General features: G+C 37.6%; 1 protein-coding gene across 14 annotated transcripts in view; it reads right to left on the reverse strand.

Moving 5' to 3' along the window:
* Window positions 1-15813, reverse strand: part of SNTG1 (syntrophin gamma 1) — a 353322-nt gene that overhangs the window by 113151 nt on the left and 224358 nt on the right. For all 14 annotated transcript variants that reach the window (XR_693802.2, XM_009673187.2, XM_068932745.1 and 11 more), the window contains 2 exons: window positions 7571-7673; window positions 6032-6114 (listed from right to left, as the gene is read on the reverse strand). Coding sequence is in view for 13 of the 14 variants with exons in the window: in XM_009673187.2 (XP_009671482.1) it covers window positions 6032-6114; window positions 7571-7673 (186 nt within the window). In the remaining variant the exon portion in view is untranslated. The remainder of the gene's footprint in view (window positions 1-6031; window positions 6115-7570; window positions 7674-15813) is intronic.

Below are 15813 nucleotides of genomic sequence, written 5' to 3' on the forward strand. Positions count from 1 at the left end.
AGACTTCATGTTTCATTTAGCACAGTCTTCCACTTTCCCCAAATCCTTTTGCATCAGCTTTAATTAGCACTGGAGTTTTTCATGAAAAAAAACACCAAACTTATATTAACCTAAATATCGATATGCTTAGAGGAAGCATACGGAACAGTATCCTAAAAACCTGGGGAAAATAAATTGCATTATCTTATTAAGATGACTAATCAGTAATAAAAATGAATATTTATAACATATCACTTTACCAGATATTATTTTTTCACATTTATTCAGGATTCTTCTAAATTATTCACTGTATGACGCTGTTTCATTTGCTTCCTGTGGCCCTATACATATTTACATACACCTGTCTATACTAATTTCACATCAAAGCCTGGTAACTGTGAATGAGATTTATCCCATGTACTGAAAATTGTTCATGCAAACCTAAATGCTTATGAATTAATATTTGAATTTGACCTATTTACACAAGGCATTATTCAAAATAAAATTCAACTTAATCATGCCTTCATCATATCTATGAAAAATGAGTATTTAAATATCCACAGCCTAATTGCACTAATGGTTTTTAATGAATGTAGACACTGGATTTGAGTGAGAAATGCTTTTAGAGAGTAAAATGTTCAAAATTTGTTTAAAAAAAAAGCCCAAAACAATACCTTGTCCCTTTTTCACAAAGTGCTTCATGAAATAGCGCTAGTCAAGATGTTATATCTTGAAGAAGCATGCATCTCACATGGAATATGTAGACTATCTGAAATATCATGGAATATCATGGAATATCTGCCAACCTGACCTCCTGTCTAGAGAGGTTTGCTGCCTGCCAGGAGCTCGCATAAGAGATGTCATGGAAAGACTGCCAAGGCTTGTCCATGCATCGGACTACTACCCTCTGCTGATCTTCCATGTGGGCGCTAACGACACGAAAGGCAAATTGGAAACCATCAAACAGGACTTCAGAGTTCTGAGAATGGTGGTGAAGGGTCTGGGAGCCCAGGTCGTTTTCTCCTCAATCTTGCCTGTGAGGGGAAAGGATGGGAGGAGGAGTAGGCGAGTTTTCCAAGTTAACAGCTGGCTGCCCCACTGGTGTTGGCAGCAGGGCTTTGGTTTCTATGACTATGGGACCTTGTTTGAAGATCGACAGCTGATGGGGAGAGATGGGATCCACCTCACCAAGCGGGGCACACGCGTCTTTGCCAACAGGTGGGCCAGCCTGGTAACGAGGGCTTTAAACTAGGCAAGATGGGGGAAGGGGATTGGAATAGTGACATGGTACTCAGTAATAACACCACTCAAGTCAGGATGCCTCCAGCGGGTGCATGCAGCCAGGGGAGTGCACACGGAACACGGCTATGGAGGAACCTCTTGCACCTCTCCTGGGAAGCCTGCGTGCTTGACTGGCTCTCTGAAATGCCTGTACACCAATGCACGCAGCATGGGGAATAAGCAGGAAGAGTTAGAGATCTGTGTGAGGTCGCAGGGCCATGATGTCATTGCAGTTACAGAGACATGGTGGGACAGTTCACATGACTGGAATGCTGTCATGGATGGCTGGGTGCTTTTTAGGAAAGACAGGCCGGGAAGGCGAGGTGGTGGAGTTGCCCTTTAGGTGAGGGAGCAACTGGAATGTATGGAGCTCTGCCTCGGGGTGGATGAAGAGCAAGTTGAGAGCCAATGGGTAAGGATTAAAGGGCAGGGTAACATGGGTGACACTGTTGCGGGGGTTTACTACAGGCCACCTGATCAGGAAGAGGAAGTCGATGAGGCCTTCTACAGACAGCTGGAAGTAACCTCACAATCACAGGCCCTGGTTCTCATGGGAGACTTCAACCACCCTGATGTCTGCTGGGAAGAGAGCACAGCTAGGCACAAACAGTCAAGGAGGTTCCTGCAGAGGATTGATGATAATTTCTTGACCCAGGTGGTGGAGACGCCAACGAGGAGAGGTGTGCATTGCTAGACCTTGTACTAACAAACAAAGAAGGTCTAGTTGGAGAGGTGAAGGTTGGGGGCAGCTTTGGCTGCAGTGACCATGAAATGATCAGGATGCTGTTAGAAGGGAGCAGAGCAATAAGTAGGATCGCAACCCTAGGCTTCGGGAGAGCAAACTTTGGCCTCTTCGGGGACCTACTTAGGGGAATATCATGGGATCAGGCCCTAGAAGGAAGAGGGGTCCAAGAAAGCTGGTTAATATTCAAGCGTCACCTCCTCCAGGCTCCAGAGCAGTGCATCCCTCTGAGGAAGAAGTCGAGCAAAGCAGGCAGGAGACCTGTGTGGATGAGCAAGGAACTCCTGGCAAAACTCCAACAGAAGAAGGAAGTACACAGAATGTGGCAAAGGGGACAGGCCACTTGGGAGGAACACAGGGACATTGTCAGAGTGTGCAGGGATGCGACAAGGAAGGCTAAGGCCCAGTTGGAATTGAATCTGGCAAGGGATGTCAAGGACAACAAGAAGGGCTTCTTCCAATAGCCAGGAAACTACAGGCCTGTCGGCCTCACCTCCATCCCTGGAAAGGTGATGGGACAGCTCATCATCATGCTCGACCAATCTGATAGCCTTCTATGATGGAATGACTGGCTGGGTAGATGAGGGCAGAGCAGTGGATGGTGTCTACCTGGACTTCAGCGAGGCGTGTGACGCTGCCTGCCATCGCATCCTCCTAGGTAAGCTCAGGAAGTGTGGGTTGGATGAGTGGAGACTGAGGTGGATTGAGAACTGGCCGGATGGCCGAGCTCAGAGGGCTGTCAGTGGCACAGAGTCTAGTTAGAGGCCTGTAGCTAGCGGTGTCCCCCAGGGGTCAGTCCTGGGTCCAGTCTTGTTCAATGTATTCATCAATGACCTGTAGGAAGGCACAGAGTGCACCCTCAGCAAGTTTGCTGATTGTATTATACTGGGAGGAGTGGCTGATGCACCAGAAGGCTGTGCTGCCATTCCGAGGGACCTGGAGAGGCTGGAGAGCTGGGTGGAGAGGAACCTCCTGAAGTTCAACAAAGGCAAATGCAGGACCCTGCATCCAGGGAGGAATAACCCCATGCCCCAGAACAGGCTGGGCGTTGACTTGCTGGAAAGCAGCTCTGCCGAGAAGGACCCGGGAGTGCTGGTGGACAACAAGTTAAACCATGAGCCAGCAATGCTCTCTTGTGGCCAAGAAGGCCAATGGGATCCTGGGTTGCCTTAGGCAGAGTGTTGCCAGCAGGTGGAGGGAGGTGACCCTGCCCCTCTCCTCAGCCCTGGGGAGGCCTCACCTGGAGTCCTGTGTCCAGTGCTGGGCTCCCAGTACAAGAGAGACATGGCACTACTGCAGAGAGTCCAGCGGAGGGCTGCAAAGATGATTAGGGGACTGAAGCATCTCTCCTCTGAGGAAAGGCTGAGAGAGCTGGGCCTGTTCAGCCTGGAGAAGAGAAGACTGAGAGGTGATCTCATCAACGTGTACAAGTATCTGAAGGGAGAATGTCGGGAGGATTGGGCCAGACTCTTCTCAGCAGTGCCCAGTGACAGGATGTGAGGCATTGGGCATAAACTGAACCACAGGAAGTTCCATCTGAACCTGAGGAAGATCTTTTTTCCTGTGAGGGTGACAGAGCACTGGAACAGGTAGTGGAGTCTCCTTCGCTGGAGATCTTCAAAACCCATCTGGGTGCGATCCTGGGAAATATGCTCTAGATGACCGTGTTTGAGCAGGGGGCTTGGACTAGATGATCTCCAGAGGTCCCTTTCAACCTAAACCATTCTCTGATTCTGTGATTCTGTAATATCTGAAATGTATGTAGTACCTTCACTGTATCAGTAAAATTGTAGCTATTGATTCTACATTACTTAGACTTTTTTTTTTTTGCCTCAGGCTTCACCTTTTTTCTTACCTGTATCTTTTATAAAATAAATGTTAAAAAAAATTATACCTTGTGATGTGATTTTCTACAAAGATATGTGGAATTCTATAATCTATGGAGTGCTGAGACCTATGTAGTCCAAGCTGGACTTTATTTTTAGACATATGTTCATATATCTTTTATGTATATAAAATAAAACAAAAAAAATACAATTTTTGTAGAGAAAAGATCATTACAAACAATAGTTTAGCTGAACAGAAGGGCTTTCATAAGTAGATTCACATATCTGAAACATTGAATCTCTAGTGAAATATTCCATAGTTTCAGCCCAAATAAATAAGTGACTGGATAGAAAGATTAAGCTAGGATGTTTTTCTGAATAATGCCTTGAATTTTAAATGTTCTATCTGCTTCCAGGAATTTTTTTTCAACTGTGATTAAGCATAGGAAAAATGCTGAAATGCAACAAAAGGTTTAAATGTAAACTGTAGGCCTAGATTCAGCTGCAATACGAATCTTAACCTCACCTTTAGCTTTCATAACCCTACCAGTTGTTGAAAAAAGACCAAAGAAATCTCGTCTACTCCAAATTTTTGAGTCAGAAGGTCTCCTTCATGTCAATCACCAAGGCTGTAAGTTAAGACATAGACTATGACCATGAACAGTAAGATATACTGCAGAATCTCCTGGGAGAAGGGAAGGACCGTGACGTAAGAGTTGTACATAATTCAGGAATTATTTTTTACGTTTAGGAACATAGGTCTCATTTGGTTTTATGAAACATTCATTCCCTATTACAAGGGCATATCTGAGGTAAGACCCACATTCTTGTATTCATTAGAAGAATCTGATTTAGGGATCATGAGAATTATAGACTCATGATAGCTGATTATATTATTTTAACTGAAAGAAGAAGACTTATGTTTCAGTAAATTATTATCAGTTCAAATACAAATTATAGCTAATTTAGATCAGTTTTGACTCTTGTAGAAACAGGATTCACAAATGTAAACATGATTTTTATCCTAAAAGCACAACTAGATTTGAGGTGGCTAGCAGGATAACCTTAAGATCTGCTGCAACAGCCTTTTTACATACATACAATAGCTGTTGAGATAAGTTGTTACTTATGATGTTGTTGTATTTTCATATTTTTATTAATACTACTTGACTAACATACGTTCTTGATGCTACTGTTTATATCTCATTTTTATGAATTACAGCTCATATAAACATGCATAAATCCCAAAAATTTCAGATTATAAATAGCCTTAAAATCTTTGCTATTGACTTTTCAGTCTCTCATTTTCTGTTTAAAAAGTTTACTTGTTAAATAGAATATTAAGGTAAGCCAGAAAAAGAAATGGCTAGGTCTGTTGAACAATGTTAACACTCTCAAATTTTTTACATAGCTACAATAAATATGCTGTTTATTAGTTTATTCATTCAGTGCTTTTTATTTCATGCAACTGTCTTCATCTATCACACAGTCAAATACACACCAAAAGTCCCATCAGACCTGTATAAAAAAACAGACGTTTTGGATTTTCTGAGTAAGAAAATTGTTAATATCTCTTTGTTGCACTATAAAGAAAACAAAGGCATCTCTTACTAAAAATCTGAATATAGATTTGTATGTAGAATTTCATCCTAAAGGGACTTTCCTCCATAATGTTATCATTCTTTACTAATATTTGTAATACTAGCTACTAAAAGTAAAATGCACAAACCTTAAAAAACAGGCACAAACACACACCTCAGTAACCTCCTTTCAAGAAAATGAAAAGTGTATCTTTTTATTAGAAGTTGAAAGAAGCTTTTCCAAAAATTCTAAATAATAAATTAAACAAACACCTTGGAAAAAAATGTTCTGACACTGTTTTTTGCCATTTTTAAATATATTTTATTTAAATTCTTATGCTGTCCAAATAGAGCTAGAAGAACAAGCTTTTGTAAAGTCCCTATTGCGCAAATAAAAATAGTAATCATCATGTCTATTGGGGCATAATCTCTGCTGGTCTGATTTGTCTTAGTTTAATTCCAGGCCACAGTATCTGGCAACAGTTTTTGCCCTCTGTGGAACCATCTATCTCCAATGTTAATTACAGCTCCTTCTATGTTGCTGTCTTCTATTTGTTATTTTCACTTCACTCTTCTGGTGCTATTTTCCTATGTAATCACATCAAGGAAATGTAAGCTCTTACCGTATTGTTGGGATGGTAGTTGAGATGCAAACCACTGTCACACAGTGGGGAAGATGTGCCACTGCTTTGGTCACTGGGGGCACCTAGTACAAACATGAATACACAGAAAAATTTTCATTAATCTATAACACTGAAGTTCAAATTTCTGTGTGTGTGCAGGTATGCATCCCCCCCTCCTTTTAGTTTCGTCTGACATGTATATATTTTCTCCATTCAGCCTCATATTATAAGTCAGCATCCTAACCTCAAACTCTAAAGTGGCCAACATCTATCTTGCGGTTTGAGTGGAGCTTACTTTGGATCAAGACACCTTTCCCTGGTGCTTTGCTAAAAATATGTTAATACTCTGCTTGGTAAGGAAGACAAAACAAAGTATTTTGCAAATGTGATAACAGAAGGAAAGTGTGAACTTTCTCATTTGTTCTTCACTGGAAGCAACTAGTCAGACAATGTCAATGCTTTTGTTATAGGCTAAGAAGTTTACAGTTTCAACTGTTCTTGCACCAGTTTAGGAAGTTACAGTGAGACATCTGATATGTAATATATAATACGCTCTATTCAAATGCATGTTTCTGTTCATTACTCTGTACTCTGTCTCTACTTTCGTAAAAGGAGCAAGGAGTTACTGGAATATGTTTTTACATAAGAGTACGAAAATACTTTTACCGTTCTATATTTTCTCTAATCTTACTAAAATATGATAGGTGGGTGAAAGGTAAAGACACTACCTCAACAAATGACTATACTAAAAGATCATTTTATAATTCTGTTTATTTGAGTTCTACTAACTTAAAATTGAAAGTTAAGTAGCATTCAAATAAAATACCTGTTGTTTCATTACTTAAAAATTAAGCAATTAATTTTACCCTTTTGGGAGATGGAAGCAAAAAGAAAGGAGTGACTAAAGCCAGAGGCCCACACATACATAGATGTTTAGGTATGCTGCAACTTTTTATAATTATGCACCCACACTTATAATTTAATATAATTAAAGGAAGGTAGCTGTCTCCATATGTTTCTTATGGGGTTAGTTGACTAAAACTCTATTGGACTTAAACAAAATACTAATCAGCTAGATTAATTTATTTTTAGGTACAGAGCCACCTTCACCAAAGCCTCTGGTTGAATTTTAAATTGAGAAGTTAAGCCCTCTAAATATACAATCTCATTTTCACATTTAGAAAACAAAGCTCTTCCAAATTGAAGTGGTCTCTGATGATGCCTCAAAAATGGCTTTTAAATACAATGCACCTGAATGTAAGCTACTGTAAATTAATAGAACTGCATTGACTTAATTGCAACTTTCCGGATTCACATAAACCAAGTGCCTGGTGGTTAGTTAGTCAAACAAAGATGATAATCTTTTGCTTGAGGTGAATGTTAATACAGGACCTGGCAAGATGAGCAGCTCATATTCAGGCGAACACTAGCTGAAAAAGCTTCTGTCAATCACTCTCAAGGCACAGTAGGTTCATAAACCGCAAGTGTTCATATGTGCATTGAGCAGAGTTTTCTTCCAGTCAAGTAATAAAGGCTTACATGCACAATCTTCATTCAGTGGCAGTTTGAGAAAAGCAGGTGCTCTTTTCAGAAAGGATACGGTTAGGGTCACTTCTTCCCCTGCGTTGCGAAGGACCTGAACCTGCAGGGGGAATAGAAACAGGACACCTTGTAATAAGCGTGTGACTGAAATACAGCAGCAAATGTAAGCAAGGGCACGCAGCTTTCACATACCAAACCGTAACTGCTTTGCAATTCATTGCAATGACACATCTTTACAGGAGAAAGAGGAAAAGTTTGCTATGTGTTCGTCTGCTGTGTCCTAGTCACACAAGCAGGTGACAGTGGTAGAGGAACTGGCCTCTTTATTAGCACTGGCTGGTGCTATGACTGCTCCCTGACACTGTTCAGCTGCACACCTCCCTCTTTCTCTAGATCCTAACATCATCTACAACAGCCTATATGTATGTAAAAATAAAGAAATTTGGTTTTGGGTAACCTTATCTCATAAATCACCTACCAAAACAACAGTAGTATTTTCCACAGCTGTGTTATAATCCTATGGATATGTCTTTCCAAGAATCGAACAGTTAAATTTAGCCAAAGCTATGTAGCAAGGGTTGTAGATCTAACCTTCCTGACAGTCACAGAGGAAAAGTATGTATTGGAACTCTTAAGTCTTCAATAAGCACAAGCTTACGTTTTCCCACAGGGCCGCTTGCATTTCTGAGGTAGGAACACACATGTAAATCACCTTTTCACCTAAAAATGCTCTTAGTCCTCCTTCAGTCTCCCACAAAAGCCCCTGCTGTTCTTGTTCCCATCTTTAGTTTTTCCGTGGTATGTCTGCAAAATACAGCACTGAAAGGGAACTCCAGGGACCTCCCCAGAGTGGTACAGCAGAGGCACAAGAGCACCCATGCAAAATGCTGTACTTCGAAGCAGAAACATAACATTCAAATCCTTTATAACAGAGTGAAGACTTATCAGGTCACACAAATGGTGGGTTTCAGAGAACAAACTTCTTCCATCTTTCTGGCTTTATTACCTATAAACCCTTTAAGGGTTGATTTTACTTGGTCTTACACAGACTGAAGATTGCACCATGCTGCTTCTCTAGTGATTGCACTTCTGCAAAGAGCTGGAGGAATCTTTGGATGGCTACTACAGAGTGACATACCAAGCAAATGTCTTGAACTAGCATATATTTGTCCCATTTCTGTTGTGTTTTCATGTTTCATAACACACAAGCTATCACGCTGCTGCTTGTGAGAAAGCCTGACAAATTAATCTATGGAGGATTTCTATTATTTAATTTATACATAGGAATCAGTATATTGATAACCTATTCCAGTACATTTAATTACATGCAGTTATACTACGATGCTTCCAAATGGAGTCACTCCACCATGCTAAGCTAACTTAAAGAGATTCTTTAAGAAAAATGTAAACCTAGATTTATACACAATACTCCCCATTCCACACTGGTTGCTATAGAGTAGTAACAATCTGATGACAGCATATCAACACACACACACACACACACACACCAGAGCAAATAATTCATCCCTTTAAACTGCCATCTAAACCTTCACCTTTAACATGGGCTTCTTTAATGAACCTTTCGCACTTCTGAAATGTTTTATATCTTAGAACTGGTAAGTAGTATTTATTTCGCAGAAGGGATGTGACTTGCAGTCTATGCAGTGATAGTTTAGATCAAGACTCTGATGTCTTGAATTCCATCACAGAAATCACACCGTATTCTTAGCCTTCATAGGAGATTCATCCTTCTCTTCTCTTATGTAGTGGTCACACTGTTCAGAATAGTCATAGCCAAAGCAGAAACCTACAGGCATGTATTCTGTGTTGAAAAGTTAAATGTTGAAGTGATGGACAAAGTGCAAAAAATTACAGCTGCCCTCCACCTTGTTTAATATGCTTTTTTTAGTCAGGAACAGGGGAGAAGGGGAAAGTCGCAGCATTAGTAATTCTGATTGATAGAGTCACCTTTTAAGATATGTAAGAATAAGTGAAAAACATTTGTAAAAGGAGTTGAGTCAGTAAACTCTGCCCCTGAATCTTTCTTCTTCCAAGATTTAAACATGAAACTACATGATTTCATTTGATAATATATTGTTCTGTTAAGGCTACAAGTTGCCGTAAGTAGTCCACTGTGACCTTTTTCTCTAAACTTTCTCTCTTTCTCTAAACCTCTTTATCTCATAGGAGGAAGAATTTAAGCTGGTTCACAATTTAGTTGAATTCAGTCATACTTATTTCACTAAAGCATATTTTGGAGTGTATAAAATGTATAATCCAGAAACTGACTGGATTTTTATTTGCAGAACAATGAGATATGAAAAATATAAAAAGAAAAAAAACAGTTAATGATTATGACAAAGAGGACACATAAGGCCTCAATTCCATTTCATTTACTTCCTAGTCATTATCAAAATCATTCTAGGAAATAAGGCTAGTAGAAAAAAAAGAGATTTTAAATTAAATTAATTAATTGACCTTTTCAAGCTCTCTGTTAGTTTACTTTCATTTTACATGAAAAAATTGTACAATTACTGACCTATTTTCAACCAAGTGTGACTTACAGGATTCATTTGGCTTGTGTCCCCATTCTAGGTTCCTTCTTACATTTCATGTACCATGCCATACTATCTCCTCTCCATTCAGAAAAAGAATGAAGTATAATAGGAATGTACTCTTACCAAGGAATGTTTTTGTGGTGTACCAGGGAAGCTCACACTTATGAATGGGAAGTTAATTAATATTTGCTATAAAAAAAATAATAGTCAAAAGTAATTTGACTTGTTGTTATAGACAGATATGTCTCCACATTATGTATGAAAAAAGTAGATGTTCAAAAGCAGTCAAGTAGTTTGTGTAGAAGATAAAATCTGAGTATGAATTTGTAATGATTTACAAGTATGAACAGAATTCTCCTAACAGTCTGAGTGACTTGTATATTAATTCTTTCTTCTCTCTCTCTCATTGCTTCCCATTAATCTAGGCCAAAACTTTACAGTGCTATGGTAAAATGAGGATCGTATGAATGTAAATGTAGTGCTTGTTCAGACTTGGAAAATGTGTATTGATGAAAAATTAATATATTTGTTTAAGGATAACTAATTAATATATTTGTTTAAGAATAACCATATTCATCTGAAGAATTGATACCATGTTCCAAGAGCAAGGCAGTAATGAGTGTTTACCACTAAAATCACTTCAAGGACAGACTAAACAAACCAATTGTCAATGATAAAATAATTTTTAGATAAATAAATAGATATCTGCTCAGCCATCCTTCTCTCTTAAATAAGAAATAAAAACCTCTTACATTTATTCTGCATACATGGTCAATCAGGCATTATCATTGACAATGTATGCGTTGGTTATTTATTGCAGTTATAATTCAAGAAATGTTTTAAGTTTACTTTCAAACATAAGGAGAAGTAGATTGTCAAAATCCTTAATACATCCTTTATACAGTTACAGTATTTTCTCCAATTTATAAGGAAACTTAGGTTGATCAGAGTAACTATGTCTTCTGACTTTTGCCAGTGCCCATCACATATAATATGCAGCATAAAAATGTCTAAAGCCTAAAAAGCTAAGGATTATTTTTACAATCTGAAAAAAAAAAAAAAAAAAGAAGCTCTTTAAAAAGCTATTAAGAAATTGCAGTCATTGAGAAAACTTTCAAGGATTTTTCTGATTTTGGAACATCTACTTGCATATTTTGATATAACTATGCTAAAACCCTGACGTTTTAATCTACAAACTTGAAAACAGGTGTTTTGCTTTACTCTAATTCCAGGATAGGGTTTATTTTAAATTGGAAAAATAGAGACCTGTGGAGATCTTTCATTGCAGAAGGCTGAATAGTGGCATTAAAGTGGTACCACGATTTCTCATCAAATTAAATTTTTTATTCTATAGAACTGTCTGTGCCTTCAAAAATAATTTTTACTAAGGACAGTGCTTACAATTCCTGACTGCTCACTGATTTCCAGTACCAATTACTTCATTTTGTCAAATAAAGATTGTAACAGAAAATATCTTTTTCTTCTTTAATTTTGAAAGAGAATGAGACTAAGCTGTAATGTTCATTCAAATCTACTAAAAAAACCAGCTCAGGCCACTGGATAAGGCACATTATGAGGTTTTCGGGCACTGTTACAGGTCTGCACAGTACAAGATATGTCATTTATCTATTCAGCTTTCAGTCATTGATTTCTTGGGTGTAACGTGCAGTGTCTAGTGAAGACATTGCTGTAATGGGGAGAAGTTGTGACACCGAGAAGCTCTAACATCTGCTCATCAACATTATGGCAATAATCACTCCAAGTCTCCTTATCAATTACATGTTGCTGTCATACCTTAGTTCTACTGATCTATCAGGTCTACTAATTAATAATGGTCTATATAAGCCTTTTAAAACATAGGACTTTGTACTTCTCAAAGCCTGATTAAAAGGGTGACTGAGTAAGGTTTTATCTCCTCACCCTTTGTACCAGTACTTCAGTGATCCCATTTCTAGCAAAAATGCTCCAACACTGGGTAGAACACATTAGAGGAACTTGCACTTTCTATGTCTCGTTAAGTCTAGATATTTACTTTATTAATTCAATCAGTCCATGATGAATTGCTTTCTTCTAAAATAAAAAGTGGTTATTTTAAGAAATAGTACTCCTATAAAAATTGCACAGTCAAATTACCAAAGACAATGTGAACCACAAACACCAGTCCATATCAGTCTTGGGATAAAATCAGAGCCTCATCCCCACAAGTTTTAAAATGTTTTCCAGTATTAGTGAATTATAACTGTATGAGTATGTGATTTCCAGTTCACTACTGCTAAAAGAAAACCAAAGGCACGAAAAAGGTGTTTTGATTTTTTTCCTTCTAAATTTGTCAAAATATTTGAAATGTTTTCTCTGGTATTTGAATAGATGCAATTTGACCCAACTTCTAAAAATTGAAAAAGAAAACATTTCTGGAAGGAAAAGTAATTTTGAATAAATATAGACATTATCTTGAAAATTTCACAACAAAAATCTATCAACTTCTTAGAATTTTCTTTCATCATATGTGAATAGTTGGGTGAATATAAATTGGCTGATATAAACTCATAGGGCTAAATCCATAGAACCCTCTCCTGACAAAAATTTCCACCAGAAGATTTAACTCAGTAGCAGACCCAGCATTCTTAAGGCCGCACAAGACCACATTCAGCCAAGAAGCCATGGAAATGCTCCTTCTGGAAGAGGCCTATGTCTTTGTGCATTTGACCTGATGATTTGGGAAACACTGCAGTCCTGATTGCAGAAAATGCATGACCAGCCACCATCAAGGAGATTTTCTTTTTCTCTAGATCACTCAAAGGTAATATCATGTTTTATTTCTAGGGGTTGTAGTGAACATTCAAGATGCATTTTTTTCTACAAAGCCCTAGATTTTGGGTGTACTAATTCATCTGACTATGCCAGGTTTTCACTTTAATATTTAGTAATGAGTAATACTGAGTAATAATGAAAAATATTTAATGTATTAATGCAGATATAGTATGAATTAAATAAAGAAAATCAATTTAGTATTGCTATTACTATTGCTATTTGGATTTTGTTTTATTTTTTATCTCCTCTGCTGTGCAATACTGTCCCTAAATTCCTGCTACTGCTTTAGATTTCATATGATTTTTTTTGTTTTTATGTAGAGTTATGTGATGTGAAAAGAACCACACAAATAGAGCCATTAAATACTATCAATAAACTTTCTTTTACAAAGCATAAACTTACTACCAGTGGGATCAGGAATTAATTAATTTCCATCACAAAGGACACTATACAAGGTGGGTATCTTCATGACTGAGGTGAGACAAGCAAAAATCACAGTTATCCTCCTCTGAAGAAGTAACTGTGCTAAATATTAGAAGAACCAGTGTTTCTGAACTGACAGTGTCTACATTTCTACTAAATTAGTTATAATGACTGCAAAGGGTCAGTTTGAAGAGGTGAATTTTATGGTAGTATGTGATACTACCAAATGAAATTTGTATATAATAATAATAGTACTGATCTGAATTTTCAATAATGTCCACAATGATATTACCCTTTAATTTTATAAAATCATTTAAAGTCCTAGTTCAAGAAAACATCTGCATATATGCTGAAGTCTCCCTCAATATACTCAGGAAAGCACTGAAGCATGACATTCCTTTGACTTCAATAAATATTCTTTCCTGAATAAGCTATAAAGCTACTCTTAAATTACAAGTAAGATTTACCCACCAATAAAGTAGTAAACACTAAAACAGAAGCCTTATATAGTCCTCTAGATCTGCAGATCTCCTGAACTGGAGCAAATTCCACTCTTTAGTGCACTTTAAAGCAAAATCCGTTTCTCTAATGAATACCTTGAATTATAAACATCTGAAAAATAAAGTAGAAGATCGCTCCCTAACCACTGTGCAGAGTCACACAACATATTTCGTATCGTCAACTCTGTAAGTAGATAACACAATATGCATTCTGGTACAGTGTCACAAACGCTCAAGGCTAGAAGGATCAATGCAAATACAAAAGTATCTTGAGATATGTTTACCTAAAAAAATCAACCGTTTTGTTTAGCAAGGAGTCATGTACTTAAACAATATAGAATACTCACATTTCAAGCACATGACAGTATGAGAAGTTTTAAATTCTTATGACCTAATACTTATCACAGTGTTTGCCAACAATAGAAGTTAATCAACAAGTATAATAGTTAAACCTATCAAAGCTTTTCCTCATTTTCAGAAAATTTCTCTTATTGACATCCACAGCAAACCAAAACACCATTTTATGGCAGCAGTTCCAATTCAGGCAGCACAACTGCAAATGTACTTTTATATTACTGCAGGTGTAGTTTTTAACTTTTTGTCATCAGCTTCCAGAACCTCTATTAGACACTTCAAAACAAAGCAAGTAAGGTGTATACTAAAACCGGGAGCTTCCTCAAACAAGGCAATAGGAAGTGCGGGGCAGACAAGGCTGCAGGAGACAAGGCTGCAGGAAGACAGGCTCTGCTATTTAGAACCCTCTTCTGCACATTATCTTCCTACAGGCAGTCTTCTAAAAGATGACAGGAGGTTAAATAATATTAGTAGTTACAGCAGAGAGACCCTACAGAGTCTACCACACAGCAACTGCTTTGAAAAGTTGCAGATAAAGGTTTAAGGCTTCCAGGATGAGGCAGGCACTAAATCAAGTAGCACTTACTCAGTGGATCCTCCAGTTACTACAACACCATATAAAAGATCATTTCAGAACAATATACAAAGAGATTCAGGGTGTGATGCCTTTTGACAAGTCCCATCAGAATGACCATTCAGAAGGAGGATTATTCCTGATCCTAAGTGACAGCATTCGTTTGAGTGCTAGATCATGAGTTTTTTTTCTCAAATGCACCACGTCATACAGCTCTGATTACAGTTGTCTTCTAACTTTTGTCACTGATTTTTGCCTGACTTGTTTTCATGGTCTCATGGACTCTAGTGCATAGAGAACATGCAACCTCGAGAGCTGTATATAAACCTTTAGTAGAAAACTAAGTGATCTGCATTTTAAAATAAAGATGTAATCAAGTTTCAAGCCTAGATGCAAAGTAGGTCATTTGCATTAGCTGGCACGAAGAAATTTATTCCATAAGAAATTACTAAAATAATGAGATGTAAGTAACATGTACAAATGTAATGAGGATGTAGGAGAAAGTGAATAATTTCAAATTTATTGAAAATATAATTAATTCACACACACAAAACCCCAAAACACAGACTCCTTTAATTTCTTTTCCAGCTCAATTCCAAGGGAAAAAGAGAAGTAAATACTGTCACTTCAGTGATATATTTACAATCAAGTAATTGAAAGAGAAGTCTGTTTTTAAACTTGCAAGTTGAAAAGCTGTGAAATAGAGTATTTACTAAGATATCTAAAAGATTCAACAACAGTTTTTAAGTGTTTAAACATTATTACGCTCCTTAATCAGCATTAAAAGGTTTAGATATCTTTCCATCAGAATAGTAAGAGACTGTGATTACTGTTTAGCTCCATGTTTTTCCTTTCAAAATTAATATAGGAACGTATCAGAAAAAGATAACAATGAAAACACTTGAAGAAAAAAAAAATCTGTGAAAGTAAAAGCCTGGAAAAATGCTCTGGCAGCACTTTCCTATTCCTCTTTCATTAACTGTAGCATCATTAATAAATATCATTCAGAAAATATAATGC

The sequence above is a fragment of the Struthio camelus genome, chromosome 2, assembly GCF_040807025.1.
Source record: "Struthio camelus isolate bStrCam1 chromosome 2, bStrCam1.hap1, whole genome shotgun sequence".
Classification (NCBI taxonomy): Eukaryota; Metazoa; Chordata; class Aves; order Struthioniformes; family Struthionidae; genus Struthio; species Struthio camelus.